Source organism: Mizuhopecten yessoensis, unplaced genomic scaffold (assembly GCF_002113885.1).
Source record: "Mizuhopecten yessoensis strain PY_sf001 unplaced genomic scaffold, ASM211388v2 scaffold11175, whole genome shotgun sequence".
NCBI classification, from domain to species: Eukaryota; Metazoa; Mollusca; class Bivalvia; order Pectinida; family Pectinidae; genus Mizuhopecten; species Mizuhopecten yessoensis.
The window spans coordinates 27,651-46,864 of NW_018408917.1; the positions used below are offsets into that span (position 1 = coordinate 27,651).

The 19,214-nt window shown below is 34.0% G+C and overlaps 1 protein-coding gene across 1 annotated transcript; it reads right to left on the bottom strand.

Moving 5' to 3' along the window:
* Window positions 1–8,454: 8,454 nt before the first annotated feature.
* Window positions 8,455–15,883, bottom strand: LOC110467494 (sulfotransferase 1C2-like). Its single transcript, XM_021524696.1, has 7 exons — window positions 15,781–15,883; window positions 14,514–14,559; window positions 12,890–13,090; window positions 12,130–12,447; window positions 11,006–11,106; window positions 10,339–10,519; window positions 8,455–8,666 (listed from the first exon to the last, which is right to left on the bottom strand). The coding sequence occupies exons 2-7, from the start codon at window positions 14,542–14,544 to the stop codon at window positions 8,554–8,556; spliced, it is 945 nt and encodes a 314-aa protein (XP_021380371.1). The 5' UTR covers window positions 14,545–14,559; window positions 15,781–15,883; the 3' UTR covers window positions 8,455–8,553.
* Window positions 15,884–19,214: the final 3,331 nt, after the last annotated feature.

Sequence of the window (19,214 nt, forward strand, 5' to 3'; positions counted from 1 at the left end):
CACCCCACCCCACCCCGTCACCCAACTGGCGCCGTACCTATGCAATATTTGCGCTCATGAGTGGGTTTGGGTGCATATGGACTTTGTATGGTTATATTATTGATTGTATCAAAAGTAGGGTGATCATATTAATAGTATATGCTGTACTCTTGTGTTACTGTATATATGTTATGTTGTATTTTGAACCGATGAACCGTAAGCCTCAAATTAAGTTTAAAAGTACTTGAACTTGAAGACAACTGCTCTAATTTTGAGACTCTCCTTAATGTTGATTTGCATTTCTCAAACCTCTGTTGAAATTATGGTATTATCACACTTATTTTTGTAAGAATTTCCACTTCTGTATAATAATGTACCAGTTTCATAAGGATTAAAAAAAAAACGAAATCGAGTTTCTTTTGATGTCTCGTTTTTCAACGGCTTCCAAAGTCGTGAAATGCTTTCAAAAACGAAAACTGTTCAGCCAACAGTTTTTTGTAATAACCAATAGATATAGCGATTTTCAATAACGAAAATTAATCCATTTTTTTTATAGAGGTAAATTAAAGTAGATTAGAAGTGCATTCAGCCATAACATACAAAGGAATTACGCAACTGTGTGGTAGTCATGAATGTACGGAAGTGTGCTAAGATGCTTAAAAAACATCACATCAAAACAAAAAACAAAAGAGACTTTTACAGGGTAATATACACCAATCTGAGGCCAGATAATTTGTTGATTTTATGATGGAAAAGTGCTGAAATGCAACCTCCGGCCATCTACATATTCAAAAAAATCAGGGGGAGACCCCCCGTACCCCCCTTACGAGAGGGGGCCATCCATGCCCCCCTCTCGTGCTCTCCCCCCGGCTCCGGCCTATACGGCTCTCGTTTTATCCAGGGGATAACATAAAACATCACAGAGATAGGATAAACAATCAATATCACAGACAAAGAATAATATATAGATATCAAGGAGAGAATAATATATGAATATCATGAATAGAGATAATATATAGCCCATCCTATAAACAAGACACATTTGTGCAGTCTTATATAATTATGGAATTTTTTCAGCTTCATATCACATCATATTTACCAGCACAAAAGCCCATAACTGTTATAGTATATGCTTTAACAATATCCGTTTGTAAAGTTAACCTTTACTTGAACGAGATTTTGTGTAAAATTTAGCCAGGGTTGAATCGTAGAGTTCGGCATCGTAGCTTTCGAAAACATCGCCAAGGTTCTTTTCCTTAAGATAAGCTTGGAGGACACGCACTGTTTGTCCGTTGACCTTTTTTGTGTTAAAAAAGCATTTTATTTTTGAGTATTTTTTTGGTATTTTGAGATGTAACAGAGGCGAAGCGTTCACCAGCAGCCATTCTCTTTTGTCATCTGACAGATCGCGTTCCGTTCTAACTGTGCATGCGCTACCTCAGATTCCGGGGAATTTCCATTTAGGTTATATTTAGAAATCGATATTCACTGGATAACCAGTCTATATGAGTTAAATGGTTTATACTGTTTACACGATTTTTTCACGGGCGAATATTTTAAAACACTAATAAATAAATAAAATGCTGAAGCCATCCCGATCCACTCAGCAATCAGTTTGAAGGTTAAAACACCAAACATTCCATACGCTATCATTTATGAGTATATTTTAAATATCCATGTTTTGTGTTGGTGTTGACGATTTTTGGGTTTTATGATATATCATATCAACTTGTATATATTTGTTTTATGACATATTCTAGTTGTTACTTTCATCAACCCAAACAATTTCTTTAATTGGATATCAATGTTTGAATATTTGTACACCCTTTTAGAGACTTAGCTAAACCATGTATGTTTTAAACTTCAGTTTTTGTAATAAAGTTTTATATCTTTAAAGGTTAATGCTTTTGTTGGTTTATGTACAATGTATAGCGATGGAAAATGTTTTAGCTTCGATATCTGCTTCCAACGAGGTGAATTTATTAATTTCATAGCACTGAGGAAAATGCATATTTCAAAAGAAATCTTTTGTCTATTTGTGGTTTTATCAACTTCTTAAATAAAGATTTTTACTGAGAATGCAATCTGGCAATCTGATTAAATTCACCTGTCTTAGGCGAAGCCCAAAGTCAGCGAAGATATATAACAGATGATTTTAATTAGATTGGCAATCGGATCAATCGCTATATCCTCGTTCTCTGATTGCCCGAATGAAAACCTATTTATCTTACATTATTTTAATTTGGTATTCTTTACATATTTGATCGATATTAGATTAAAGAAAATTCACTCATTTGACGGAATGCATATGTTAATTGCGTTTTTGAGAAATAATTAGAAACATATGTAAAATATATACTGTATTCTGTACAGGAAATGGATAATTATCATTTAAGTTAAAAATAATTAATTAATGTTTTATAGCATGTTCAGCAACATGACGACAATCAGTAACCAGTGATTACCAATTCCAATTTGTTTATGACGCTATAATATATTGACGGTATCAATTTCTGAGGTCAATATCTCAGTTTGTTGGCGACTGTCATGTGATGTCAATGAGATCAACCATTTGTTAGGAAACATGAAAAGATATGGTTGACTTATCAGACTAACGTTAAGTAATGAATTAAAAGCATGATACAATATAAACACTAGCATTCTGTTGGCTCCGGACACCGCTACAAATAGGTAGCTACAGTAATCCAGGCGACAACGCGAACCCAACATAATGTTAAAGAATTAATTTTCTTTGTAAATTAAATAACTGGCATCATTCTGCATGTTCAAACGAACAAACCAATGCAACTACCCGACATATTACTGATCATAACTTTAAGTAACGGCCGTTTTACCTGTGTCGTTCACACATCCATTTTTTCTTAATAAGCGTAATCAGCTTTTTATCATTGTCAACAAACGAAAGATGTACTACAGTTTACAAAGTTCATAATGTCGAAAGCGGAATAACTCGATTTGACGTAAAATGTAGTATGTGACCTGTTTGAATACACACTCAGTTTTCACTAATATGACACAATTGCCAAAAAAAGACGCTTTACTATAAAGTTGTGCCAAATAAAGGGGAAATGCACACAATGACAAGGCAAGCTATTGAAGGCAGTGCTATCATGAGTAACTAATGCAAGTAACATTAAGATATGACTACAAACTATCATGCTTTCGTGGATAAATGCAGGTCTACTGCATTTAAGCGCAATATATAACGTTATATTTGCACGAATCAACACATATGCACCTTATCGAAATCGTGTTTATACAATACATGTAGCCGAATAAACATGTTAATGTTAATGACATCTTGTGATTTTCATCGCGAACATGATACGATAGAATTTCTCCTCATACAGTATATTCTATTTGAGGTATTCCTCGTGAAGGCGGCCTCGATACTGAAACATCTCTGTCCATCACCATGACGTCACACAAGGGATTTTGTAGAAGGTAAAAGTCCAATACCATTTGCCTGAATCCCTTACAGTCACACCTTGGATAGTATATGTGATAAATTCACGACACCGTAGATCTAGTATGAGTTGTGTTCATGGTGTACGACGCTGTAGATCTAGTACAAGTTGTGTTCATGGTGTACGACGCCGTAGATCTAGTATAAGTTGTGTTCATGGTGTACGACGCCGTAGATCTAGTATACGGTGTGTTCATGGTGTACGACGCCGTAAATCTAGTATAAGTTGTGTTCATGGTGTACGACGCTGTAGATCTAGTATAAGTTGTGTTCATGATGTACGACACCGTAGATCTAGTATAAGTTGTGTTCATGGTGTACGACGCTGTAGATCTAGTATAAGTTGTGTTCATGATGTACGACGCCGTAGATCTAGTATAAGTTGTGTTCATGGTATACGACACCGTAGATCTAGTATAAGTTGTGCTCATGATGTACGACGCCATATATCTAGTATTAGTTGTGTTCATGATATACGACGCCGTAGATCTAGTATAAGTTGTGTTTATGATATACGACGCCGTAGATCTAGTATAAGTTGTGTTCATGATGTACGACGCCGTAGATCAAGTATTAGTTGTGTTCATTGTGTACTACGCCGTAGATCTAGTATAAGTTGTGTTCATGATGTACGACGCCGTATATCTAGTATAAATTGTGTTCATTGTGTACTACGCCGTAGATCTAGTATAAGTTGTGTTCATGATGTACGACGCCGTAGATCTAGTATTAGTTGTGTTCATTGTGTACTACGCCGTAGATCTAGTATAAGTTGTGTTCATGATGTACGACGCCGTAGATCTAGTATTAGTTGTGTTCATTGTGTACTACGCCGTAGATCTAATATAAGTTGTGTTCATGATGTACGACGCCGTAGATCTAGTATTAGTTGTGTTCATGATGTACGACGCCGTAGATCTAGTATTAGTTGTGTACATTGTGTACTACACCGTAGATCTAGTATAAGTTTTGTTCATGATGTACGACGCCGTAGATCTAGTATAAGTTGTGTCCATGATGTACTACGCCGTAGATCTAGTATAAGTTGTGTCCATGATGTATGACGCCGTAGATCTAGTATTAGTTGTGTTCATGATGTACGACGCCGTAGATCTAGTATAAGTTGTGTTCATGATGTACGACACCGTAGATCTAGTTTAAGTTGTGTTCAGGATGTACGACACCATAGATCTAGTATAAGTTGTGTTCATGATGTACGACGCCGTAGATCTAGTATAAGTTGTGTTTATGGTGTATGACGCCGTAGATCTATTATAAGTTGTGTTCATGGTGTACGACACCGCAGATCTAGTATAAGTTGTGTTTATGGTATACGACGCCGTAGATCTAGTATAAGTTGTGTCCATGATGTACTACGCCGTAGATCTAGTATAAGTTGTGTCCATGATGTACGACGCCGTAGATCTAGTATTAGTTGTGTTCATGATGTACGCCGCCGTAGATCTAGTGTAAGTTGTGTTCATGATGTACGACGCCGTAGATCTAGTATAAGTTGTGTTCATGATGTACGACACCGTGAGATCTAGTATAAGTTGTGTTCAGGATGTACGACACCGTAGATCTAGTATAAGTTGTGTTTATGGTGTACGACGCCGTAGATCTATTATAAGTTGTGTTCATGGTGTACGACACCGCAGATATAGTATAAGTTGTGTTCAGGATGTACGACGCCGTAGATCTAGTATAAGTTGTGTCCATGATGTATGACGCCGTAGATCTAGTATTAGTTGTGTCCATGATGTACGACGCCGTAGATCTAGTATAAGTTGTGTTCATGATGTACGACACCGTAGATCTAGTAGAAGTTGTGTTCATGATGTACGACGCCGTAGATCTAGCATAAGTTGTGTTCAGGATGTACGACGCCGTAGATCTAGTATTAGTTGTGTCCATGATGTACGACGCCGTAGATCTAGTATTAGTTGTGTTCATGATGTACGACGCCGTAGATCTAGTATAAGTTGTGTTCATGATGTACGACGCCGTAGATCTAGTATAAGTTGTGTTCATGATGTACGACGCCGTAGATCTAGTATAAGTTGTGTTCATGATGTACGACGCCGTAGATCTAGTATAAGTTGTGTTCATGATGTACGACGCCGTAGATCTAGTATAAGTTGTGTTCATGATGTACGACGCCGTAGATCTAGTATAAGTTGTGTTCAGGATGTACGACACCGTAGATCTAGTATAAGTTGTGTTAAGGATGTACGACGCCGTAGATATAGTGTAAGTTGTGTCCATGATGTACGACGCCGTAGATCTAGTATAAGTTGTGTTTATGGTGTACGACGCCGTAGATCTAGTATTAGTTGTGTTCAGGATGTACGACGCCGTAGATATAGTATAAGTTGTGTTTATGGTGTACGACGCCGTAGATCTAGTATTAGTTGTGTCCATGATGTACGACGCCGTAGATCTATTATAAGTTGTGTTCATGGTGTACGACACCGCAGATCTAGTATAAGTTGTGTTTATGGTATACGACACCGTAGATCTAGTATAAGTTGTGTTCACGATGTACGACACCGTAGATATAGTATAAATTGTGTTCATGGTGTACGACGCTGTCGATCTGGTATCAGTTGTGTTCTGGTTGTACGACGCCGTCGATCTAGTATAAGTTGTGTTCAACCATCCACAATGATGAACCTTCATTGAATCTTTTCTAATTCTTACCACTTCTTCACAGTTTGTATACACTTGCATGGCGCCTAGGGGATATCCGTATTACGGTACAGATGAGTCAATTAAACTAATACCTTACAATTAAATACCAATTCTTGCAATTATTGATATAACTTTTAAATATATCACAGATTCATGTGTAAAACGTGAACATGTATCTGTCATTTGCAGTAGTTTTGTTCTTCTTATTCTCCACTTTAAACGAATATTACATTAACTCAGAAAGTTTTAATATACCTACCCAAGAGTTATGTGAGACAAGAAACTTGCCATAATGCTTTTAAGATGTCATATTTTATATTTTCGGTACCTGTATTATGACATCATTATTAACATTTACTGATAAAAAAACCTCAATCAAACCCAGCAGTACATTTCATCTTCTATTACAAAATATGAATGATATTGCCTAAATAAAAGGACCTCTTAAACAGAATATTGCTGCGGTGTTTCGCTAACTCTCGTTCGTTGAACAACGGTACACTGTCCATAACCTCGTTCCTTTTTGAAGTGGTAACGCTGAATATGTGTCTAAATTGTCATGAACATCTATCATCATTATCCTACTCACGGTACATTTGTTTCGGTATTGATATGCGTAAGATGATACAATAAAGAAAGAAAATCTAGAGCATCTTTTATACAATTTGTTTAATTTATACAAGATTTTTTTTTACTTTATTTTTCATTGGTCAAAATAAGCAGTTCATCAGGTTCAGCAAGTCTGAAAATCTCTTTTGTAAGTTGCATTTTTATTTAATATTTAAAAGCAAAACATATTTCCTTAATGATCTAGAATACTAGCGGTATTATTTTATTGAATTGTATACAATAAAGAAGGGAAACAATATTTTAGTAAATCCCCATTTATAGCACATCCCTATACCCAAACACCATAAACTCCTCGCACAACCTACCACCACCCCACACAAATACGACACTTCTGAATAACCATTATATGCTTTCTAAACAGGTATAAAACATAGATGTATAAATGTAGTTTTTTTAAAGTAAATCCTAATAAGTAAGTAAGTCCATCATATAACAAATCAACAATTACGTATATGTGTCTATGCCTTGGTATACTTAGATGAAAAAGTGTAGGAAAAAGAAGTAGTAAAAAATACGTTGTTGTTACTCCGTTGTCAAAATACGTTTAATGTGAATCGCTTGTGGTATCAAGCATATCAAAGAAAAGTCTTTTCAATTTCAAAGTATTTTATTGACAATACATATATAATACAAACATATAAGTTAACATTAAAGGAGATATTTGAACAGTATTGACAAAAGAATAAGACAACAGGCTTTGCCTATATCAGTCTTCTTCTAATTCCGGTAGATATGTACAATGCTTAAATATATAAAATGTTGTGATTCGTTTCCTCTCACACTCATGCACACCCACACCCACTCCAGCTTATGTCTAATACTCGTTATTTAAGGGCTAAAACTTGCCTGAATAACAATAATTATAACAATACATGAATATTCATTTGGAAATTTATCTAGCACGTATAAGTAACGAAACGTTTTGATGATTTAATATAAGAGTCAACATGTATAAGAATAGTTTTATTTAATTGGTTGGATGCATTACTAATACCATATACTAAACAGTGCAGATTTAAATATCCTACTAGATTATAAATAGTGGTAATATGATGCCTAACATTAGAATACAGAGGACATTGAAAGAAAAAATGTATTAGATCTTCCCTCTGTACACCACATACACAGGAAGCATCATCAATCAGATGGTCTTGTAACTTATCACAGTTAAGATCACTTTTAAAATTTCTTAGCTGACATAAAATTATGTTAAGTTTCCTCGGAACACAGTTAATAAAAGTTTCTGAGACGGATGTATCAAAGGTTTTTTTAAGTTTCTTTTTAAAAGATGAAATTGAGATGGAGTCTCGTACAGTGCTATCAAGGGCATTCCATTTTACCATTGTAGAAGGGAAGAAGCTATTCATATAAGTAGTAGTTCTTGTCTGTGGTATATTAAAGAATCTGTTATTTCTGAAGGTATAGTTATTATTTACATTTAGAAATGGTTGAATGATATTATCGAGATAAGTTGGAGTGTAATTATTAAGAATCTTATACATTAATGTTAGTTTATGATTTTGTCTTCGTGTGTGTAATGTTTCAAGTTGTGTTTCAGTATACAGAATATGATGAGATGTACCTCGTCTGAGGCCAGTAATTAAACGCATAGCTTCTAGTTGAACTGATTCTAAAAGATCTGATTCCGATTTGGTACAATTAAAAGTCTTTTCCATGAACGCTAGAAATGCTTGATCATGAAATTCCGTAGGGGTTTTCCAATTCGAGTTGCTTTGCTTCATTTGATGCAATGGTAGGTCTATGGATTACTTTGAAAAATCAAACTTAAAAGAAGAATCTTTCATCCTGTCAGCGAATATTTCGTCAAACTGTTCGCTCTGTGCCACTGTCATTGTGTTTTTCCAGTCACCGATTTCACCTTTTATATAACAAAAGTAAGATCATGTTAACACAATCAATATCTAGAGAACAAAGGGTAACGCCATATCACACAGGAGATCATTTAGAATGCGAAACTGTAGTTTAATATCAATATATTAACAACCTGCATATTTGTCAAAACGAAACATGGATACCTGAACATTTTAATAATTTATTATCTTAAAACATGTTCATTATATTTAATAATGTATATCTTTATTTATGTAAACTACCCTAATATCGGTTGAGTGTTGGTTGATTTTTTGTTTTTCTTTGGTACCACAAACATGGGAATTGCATTTTATGTATTTTATGTATCTTATTTCAAGGAATTAATGCTCAAGATGTCACACAACTAACTCTTTCCGTACCGTTGTCGTGTACACACGACAACAATATGTCATCCTGGTCCCCGTTGTCGTGTCCAGACGACAAAATAATAAACCGTCTCATCCCCGTTGTCGTGTACACACGACAAAAGACTTTGTTGTCACTTGTCTAATGTTTAGCTTGTTATCGCACAAGACAATCGCGTAATACAATTATTTGTCGCTAAAATCAGCACCAATCCGTTTGAAAGAAATAGTTTTATAGGTGCAGAGTACGCAATTTATATCTTGTGACGCATTGTTTTCGAATCTGACGCAAGATTTTGCGTTTGGTGATTAAAATATAAACAATATGGCGGCAACTTAACTCGATATGAACACTCGTAAATTCATCACCAAATATTTATTTAGACTTATGGAAGTAAATATGAATATTTTATACAAATCTTAATGAAATCTACGTGTAATTAGAAAAAAACATCTAACGACTTCGTATTCGTAAACAATAATCAATCCCTATTAGGAACCGCCACTTTAACACTGTTTTGAAAACAATGTTTTGTATCGTTTGTTGCCTAACAGATATCGCTTTATCAGTAATAATTAGCTGCCAGTTGCTCATTTTTCTGCAAAAGTGAAGAAGTGTGTGTCTATAAGCAACAACATGAAACAATAACAATATTTGTTCACGGTTACCTGTTTAATTCTTGCAGCAATTATACCTATATTAATAATCCGCCATTTTGTTATTTGCGCGGGGGCGAGTCTAATAAGGACATCCGGTACGGAATCCGAACCGGATTTGCCGTACGGAAAGAGCTAAATCAGCCAATCAGCGAGAGTTTTATACAGTTGTAATACAGTGCCTCTGAGTACTTTAAACGGATAACTGTTGACATATTTATCATTGAAAGAAATCTGCAACTATTTAACTTAGGTAACACGTATAGTTTTACTAGATTTTAATATACGATGGTGGATTTATATTAGGTCAAACGTTACAGGTGATTCCCGCCCCGCTTCACGGGTTTGACTTGTTCACTTCCGCTTGTCAAATGGGGAAGCATGTAGCGCTCTAATATATCATTAAATCTGTCAAAAGATGCCTTTAACTGTAGCCTTTGTCAGGTATGCATCCATGAACCTAGACAGTTATTGCTAGTGCTGACCTTAAAATATTAAAGCTATTAGCTCAAAAGCTTAGTAATAATATCAATTAAATGATTTAGTTGTGCGAGTCCTAAAAAGAGAAAATTATGTTTTATCATTTTTTGTGTAAATGTCGTTAAGTTCCCGTATTGTCGTGACACTATTTATATTCAGAAATATTCGTGCGTTTACCTTTCCGGTAATGTCCCTTCATTATCTCCTCTTCAAACTTGAACTTGTCCTTGATCTTCACTTCTTCATTTGCTTTTTTCATTCCTTTGAAGCTGCATTTGTCTGCTACTTTTGTGATAAATTCATCATTGCGGTCGGTACCGAGGAACTCTGAAAGACGTTTTATTGTGGGTACGGGGTCCTGAAACACAACAGTGCCATTATGTTTATATTAAACATGAGAGTGCAACGATATCGTACCAAATATACAGTTGCATTTCTTATAAGAAATAATTAATAAACTATACAAATCTGTAACAATACGTTCTATTTTTTTCTTTTCAATACGCTTGAATAAAGAAGCGTTGAATACAGTTTGATCACATATATACCTTAACAATAAACCTACAAGATATCTCAAACGGTTTAAAAGTAAAGGCCCGGACAAGATTTTTCCTAAAACGTTTGCACTTACTGGACCTTTGACCTTGAGGTCATGGTTAAAGTGGCATCATGACAATACACTGCACATCGTTTATGTATGATGCAGACATACTGTAAGTTTCATCAAGTTAAACAATTACTGCCTGGACAAGAAACTACTATTATTATTAGAAGAAGTACAATAGCATACATAAAAATTACGAAATAATCCAGTTTTCAGTATTTCTCACATCATATATATTACCTTTTTCAGTTGTTCATAGCTGATAACATGCATATCTAGCTCCTTATCTTTCATAGCTTTTTCTGCCTCCAGGGTATAGTCAAACCAGTTTACCATTATACCTACATCAAAAAATAAAGTCAAAGATTTTAAGTTGATTAATGTAGATGAAAGACCAACTGACTTGACGGGATACTCCATATAGCGCGTACCTTTGGGACTACTCACTAAACAATATCTTTTTATGATAGATATATTCACTGTGTAGTGGTTTATTTTTTCTCTTAATTGAAATAAGATCAAACCAAAATGAAATAAACAAAATAATGTGAAAAAGTTCTACAAATGTAATTATTCAAAAAAACAAATTGATTTGCGTTCATAAGTTCATGAAATACCCACATGAATCAGTTTGGCACTGAATACCATTTAGATTACACTCGTATTAAAAATAATCCGCGCTGGTGAAAATAAAGCTGTTGTGATTTTGGCTTTCAATCGATAACCATAGTTTTTTCCATATCTATTCTATATATTAGTATGTATGATTTTGGTATGCTGCAAGTTCTAAATGATTGCAATTATGGCATGCTATAGTCAACCGTACTTTTTATATATTTATATATCTATTATTATATGATTACATATGATGTAGGCATTCGGTCATGTTTGAAAGATTGCAAATATGGCATTCAACGGAAAAAAAGAGGGTAACGGGCACCACCAAGTCAAACTGTATTTTAACGACTGTCATTATTGTCGATATTTGTTAAGGGTCTTTTCAAAAGAATTATTCCATAAAATCAATTGTTGTCGTGCATTTTACAACTGTGAAAACAAAACAGATAAACCACAGGGGTCGAACTCAAGACATCCCCTAGCGAAGCCTTAACTTTATCATTGTTGCCATTCGGGAGCTTTATTCATAGCATCAACACGAGTTCCGAATTTAATGGTCTAAAAGACTGTGAATGATTTGACAGTGCAGTTACACTCCTTTCTGTTGCTTCAGCACCTGTATAGAAATGTTAACATTCAGTCAAAATATACGCAGTACAGTGGTACCATTTACCTTATATATAATCATATGGTATGATGTTATGGTATTAAACAATGTCATTCTCTTATTAGCCTTTGCTTCTTACCTAATGTGGAGAAAAGCATAAAGTATTCTTCAAAAGTTCCTTCGAATGGCACTATTTTAGCTTTCTGCAAAAAGTGAAACGATGAAACCATCACATCCTTCGGGTTTCTTTGGACAAAAATTACTTTAAGCTTTTTATCCTTCACTTCAGTTGGAAGTAGTCGAAGTGGTATGTGAGTGTTCAGAATTCGTCGTGATGGCATCTCATCAAATTCTTCGGGGTAATTGAATTCCATCATTGCCGACTCCTTCGGCTGTGTTAGATAATCCAGTTTGCCTGTTGTCAGCATGTTTGCGATTTCCCAAACCCAATGTGTTCCTGAAATGATGGATGCATTTAATACATCATCAATATACTTTAAAATGAAGGACTAATAGACAATAACATATATGTAACAACACTAACACATGAACCTTTGACATGTACAATGTAATATGTATAAAAAGCAAAGCGTTGTTGAATATTGGCGCACTTATATCTCCACACATCGGCTACATATTTTCATTTTTTTTCATTATGATTTAGCACTAAAGTAACATATAACATATATAAGTAATTCAAACTGTATGAAATTACGACGGTTGACCCAAGTTGATGCAATACTTTTAAAGCATATAAACCGATGCTTTAACAGGAAAAAATCAATTTCTACAATATTTAAAACATCACTGACTCCTTGAAGTTTACTGATTATAACAATGTAATGCAGCATTCCTTGTTTTCTGAGAAAAGTGTTATGCAAAAATCGTATCATACTTACCTGATCGCATGTAAGCACATAGAAAAACATCGTCCTCTCGACATTGCATTGCACGGATTTTCTTAAGGTTGTCCCTCATGTCTGGAATGTGTCCACTTTTGATCATCTTTATAGGAACCACCATATCCTCAACGTTGATAACCTCTTTGATGTTACCTTTTCCGTCCGGAATTCGGACAATGTCTTCCTCTTTGATCTCGCCTTATCACAAAACAAAAGACGCATATTCAAATTTGCTTTTTTTTTTTTAAATTTAGTTCTTAATTTTTATTCGCCCAATTTGTTTTTTCAATTCGAATAAAGTTGAACTTTATTTTTCTAAACTTTATATACAGTGTATTTTTCTGCATCCCATACTTTTGGAGATCACTTTTAAAATTCCTTAGGGTGTTACAAACAAAATCAAAATGGCGTATATTCTTTTGTTCAAGCTTCAAACCTTTTTAGATAGTTTTATACGTCTGTCACGGCACATCACAGTTTACATAAATCAATCCTTGTTCCTGTCTGAGTAATGTTGTGAGAGTTGTTTTCCCTTACACAGTGGTAACGTGAAGCAGCTTTCTGCGTACAATTAGGTCTAGAGTATACATCCCCATCTGTGATTGGACTTAAGAACAAGATCTGGTCAAGGGGAGAATTCCTATAATGCATATCATTTTATTTTCACCATTTTACACAAAACATGTAAAATTACACTGAAAAAATAGAAATGCTCTCATGTTATACAAAAGGTTGATTTTATCAAGAAAACTTGTAATTGTTTTTCGTGCTTACTGTACTTATAGGTACCTCGCATTTTCAAAGAATATATCTCAAACGACAGGAAAGAATACGACACGGTACCTATTTAATAATTTAACAAGGAGCTTCGATGCGACAATCCGTTTTATAGTGTGTTGCTAACCCACTGTGGGAATAACGGTGGTCGGTAAGATCAGTAGAATGCTAGGTCTTCGTCCTCGTCCCTATTGTTCTATGCTGATATAGTTATTATAAACATTTAACTTATGGTTACTATGGTTACTGCTGTTAACGTATGTATATATATCCATGTAGGGGGTCAGTAACAAATAATATACAGCTTATAGTATGGCTTTTTGATATAGTTTATCTCAATTTAAGGTATGACCACAAGTCAGGGTTGTAATACTGTCTGATGTTTTACTCTAAAAATAAGAATTCAGAAAAAAAGATACAATTATTATTTATGTCGGTACTTTCTTCAAGGGTAAATTAAATACGCAAAAAGATAAATCTGTTCTGTTCGATATAAATGCAAAGCGTGCTAAATAAAGCTAAGCATTTATTCAGTTGTTGACGTGTTGATTAATATTTAGTTCACATGTTAATGTGTCAATTTCATTTCATAATGTCATCGTTTTATAGACAGATAGTTGGTATATCTTTACATTATGTTTGAGGAGGTGTCTATAGCTGCAAAGGAGCAAAAACCTGTTTTCCTTATCCCGTTTGTTTGAACACCATTTATGCATGTATGCTATTGCTACATGTATGTAACATTTATTATTCACATTAGCTTTTCCCGCAAGTTTTTATATAAAACAAATAATGCAACCCATTTGTTGGTCGTTACAAATAGCCTTATCAATCATGTTCTCACCTATCGTGTATCTTGGTTTGACGTCTGCCATTTTTGCGGATATTACCTGAACAATAAAATAAAAGACACATGTAAAAGCTTTTCAACAGCAAATTATTAATATTAGAAAATATATGAAGACGAAAAAGCCATCTTGAATGACATTCCCCTTTTAAAAACCCAGGAAGAAATAAATGGTAAGAATCATTACATTTCTGTTACCGGAAATTAAAATTAAAATTAAAATGAAATTTCTGTACGATGGACAGTACTAAATATCAACAAATCATTGAAACAAAAGTGAATATACAGTGTACGGGTAACATCATGCTAACGACCTTCTCCATTCTTTTCTGACGAATACTTAATGAGAGGAAATATAAAAGTTTATCAAAAACTACATAAATATATAATCATATCATACCAAACTCATGCCAAAAACGTTTTGTAACATCTTCTGGTGCAACAATTCCTTGTAAATAAGATAGTGGCATTACTTTTAAAAACATGCTTATGCCAACGAAAATGAACGTGTGCATTTATAAGACATTTAAGTGATAACTTTCGCAACGGCTGAAATTGAAGATTTATAATGTTAACATTGAGTGTGTAAAAAAACCACTCACCAAGTAGGCGTAATTTATTTTGATCTGGAGTCATCTTTAATCTGAACTGCGTACAATATGCCTTTATGTAACAGCAGTACGGTGAAATGTATTTCATATTTGACAAACTATTTTTATAACCACATGTTAAGTATAGGCAACCACCATCGGACATGGAAGTCACAATATAAACGTGGTATGTGTAGTAGCTCTTATCATTTGAAATTATCGTTAACATGTACCCAAGTTTCACATGTGTACATACAATGATGTTATCATCACCGTTCTCAATATTCAACTGGGTTTCAGGTCATATGAGCTAAATTGTAGATATCAAAAACTGTATCATAGTGTGTCGTTCTATATCCAGACCTGGTTTCTAATCAATATAATATTAGTTTTGAAGTCATCTTCATATGCTTATTTTTTAATCTTTGCCACCAAATCCGATATTTTTAGAACTACATGTACGTTGTCAACATGTTTGTATTTAATGACTAATGTTGATGCATATATTTATATTACAATCTTACTGTAAACAAAATAATGAAATAATGAGCAATATTATCCTCGTTGAGATATTACAATTTATTTATTTACAAGGCTTCATACAAAATCATGTAAGCATTTTATACCAATCAGTAAACTTGATGCATCATTTTGGTTTAAATCAACGTTCTTACCTGGAAGCCCTGTGCAGATCGTAGTGTCGCCCCGATTCACAAGTTACAGGTGATATATGGAGATACTACGTCAAGCTAGGTTATACAAACAAATGATAATGTCATGCGGGAGCAGGTTAGCTTGTATGTTTTGTTTGGCTTGCGCAAACAGTAGTTATGGAGGAGGATTATTGCCATAGCTCTACGAACTTTCAAGTGTTTAGAGCCAACTTGTTATAGCTAAGAGTTAAATTCCTACATTAAATTGTTGAAACATTCCACTTAAATTTATAATATGTGTATTCTATATTATGAATTCTAACTCTTATTCTCAATTCGGAAGTGCAAATTTCTCTTTTAATGAATGTTTAAAATTATTACTTTCGATTTTCAAGTCTTAACTTTTGGTTTTAACTTGTTATTTACATTTTATATGTATTCTACATTGCAACGTATTATCCTTTTTGTTCAATTTCTCTTTTGTACTCTTTATATATAATCGCTATCTTTTTTATTTATATACAGTTTAGAATTTAGATATTTTATGAAACATAAAACGTATAAGAAAAAAATGCATAAATAGAAGATACATGTATTACATTTCCAAAATAGAAATTAAACCATTTAAATTACAATTTCTGCGATACAACATAGGAATGTTTTGAAAATGAAAATGAAAATTTACAACCACAAAACATTCGAAATTCCGAGACAATTACAAACAAATTAAGAATTATAATGTAAAATATAACAAAACGAATAAGAAAAACTGAAATGAACAAGTTAAAATAGAAATGTAACACTTAGAAATTAACTGTATGCGTTATGGCAACAATCCGCCTCCTTACGCAGCAGGATACATGTAGTTGTCTATACATCTGATGGCATTGATAACGACAGTGCATATGGAAGTTCTGTTAGGAACGTAACGAGAGCGTTTTTTTTGGAAATAATCTGCTGCTCGAGGTTATATACGCCATTAAAATACATAGTATTACATAAAGAAATCATATTAAGGAACCCTGGCCTGGCGCCCTTCAACCTTTACTATCAGAAAACTTTTGAAATCTTCGTTTTCTAAATTCTTATGAATTTTTAAGAAATTATTTATTTGAGCGATTGGCATGTCAGTGACAGCATTCCGGGTTACAGTTAATGTTTTGGCAGTGGTAAGGGGATCCTTATTTTTTTTTTATAAAAAAAACCAAACACAACATTCAAATTAACTGCTGTGCTTTTGTTAAGTCGCAAATAGTTGTTAACAAAAAGTACAGTTTCATGTCATTTTGTATTCGCCGCTCCTGATTATGTCATTTAGTCCGTTAAACTGCTATCTACATGTATTGGTAAATGTTGATGTTTTGCAACAACGCCGCTAACAAGCAAATAGACTTAATCCCCAATCAAATGCTCATCTAACCCTAAAAGATGAGAACTGGCTATAGCATCATCCTAACATCAAAACGGAAATAAATGTTTTGATATTGTAAACATATTGTACTCTGTTTGATGGTGAGAGTAGATACAGCTAAATCTGAATTCAGAAAACACCTGCAGGATGCTAATAACGTGGTCTCTTATCGCAAGTGGTAAGTTCATCCAGTGTCAGCTAAATGACGAGAACTTAATCTGTTTTTTTAAAAGTGACGGCTTACCATATTAACGTTAGTAATTTGGTGTTGACAAAAAGTACAACACAAAATACTTAACTTCTCTACATTTTGACACAACTAAATGCAACAACAACAAAACATTATGGAACGGCAGTCAAATACAAGTAAACTACCAAACCAACAACAATACCATGTGAAACACAACTGAATATAACAGTAACAACAAAACAATTACTTTGAATATATGAATGTTACTCTAATATAATTTTACCATTGCAATAAAAGTATACAAAAGGTTTCTACTACCTCGCATATAGTGTAAGCACCTTAAGGATCCCCGTCCCTCCGCCTAAAAATGTAATGAGGCATTGGTGGTTTTTTTTTTTTACGGCATAGCTATTGCACAAGCAAATCATTTCTTAACAATAACCCATACCTTGCGGAAGCTTCTTCAATTTTTTGGGAAAGTATGAGATTTCGATTTTTTTTTCATTATTTTTTCCAATCGAACACAATGAAACAAAATACATATTATTTGATGCAACAATGTTTATAAGAAATATAACACATCAGAAATAACAACAATGTCAATATTGATGAACAAAACACAAAAAAATAGTAATTTTCTAACAATTATACTAAAACAACAAAAATGCCAATTACATGAATCAATACAATTCCAAGTGCCAATGAAACACGTTAAGGACAACGTAAAGAAAATATAGGTGACAAAAAATAAATGGCTTGCGGACTTACTTATTATCCAAAAAACATAAAAATTAAAGATACAAAAAAAACTAAACAGAAAAGAGAGACAACTCTTACATTTGTACTAATAATAATTATAAATCCCAAAATGTCAAAAACGCACATTTACTGTATCTCTCAACTAAATACTACCCATTGGTAAGTATTTGCGACCTCTTGGTTGCCTTCTACAGCCCTAACTGAAATCAGCTGGTGTATCAGACATGTGACCCGTTGTAGTATGGTAATATGAAGGCCATGGTGAAATGAACCGCGGTTCATATTACCATTATGGTAATATGAGCCACCCCGTGGAGAAATGAAGGGTTCCAACGATTTCTATTCCGACAACATTTTTCCATTCATTTTCTTCAAGATTATTTCAATTTGATGTACTCAATCTGAAATGACAAAAACTAAGTCAGTGGTAGACCAATTTAGGGTGGGGCAGGGGCGCTTCACTTTACCATAATGGTGAAATGAAGGGTTTTAACATTTGTTTTTCGATTTTATTTTTTTAAACCAAATCTGGTTTAGATTACATCAGTTTGATGTCCTGAATATGAAAATCACAGAAATTAAGTCTTGGGTAGAGAAATGTAGGGTGGGGCATGCGCAGGGGCGCTTCACTTTACCATTATGGTGAAATGAAGGGTATTTTTCTGTTTTTGCGGCATGATTATAGCTTTGATAAATCATGTCTGAAAGGAAAGACATACCTTGCATGACTTTAATAAAAAGTACTAAAGACGAATAAACACCGAAAAATTCACTGGGACAGAGATCCTTAATTAAAATAGCCTTCTGAAAAAGACTATGTAACATGACAGCATATAAATGATGGAGAAAACGCAGGAAACAAATCTAACAATGTATACGTGATCAAATGTGTAAGTAAACGCATAATATGAAGGGTGTACAGTGTAATACATATTCAAATCGACGTGTTTCAATATCACGCTATGAATGTGTGGACCCGTATCATGATAGAAGATAACGTATCGCTGGAAGTAACTTTTGTGTAAGTGTGATTGATATAGAAAGTCAATAACATGCTCACAGGTAACATGTGTTTCTTTCAAGATGGTGGACCTG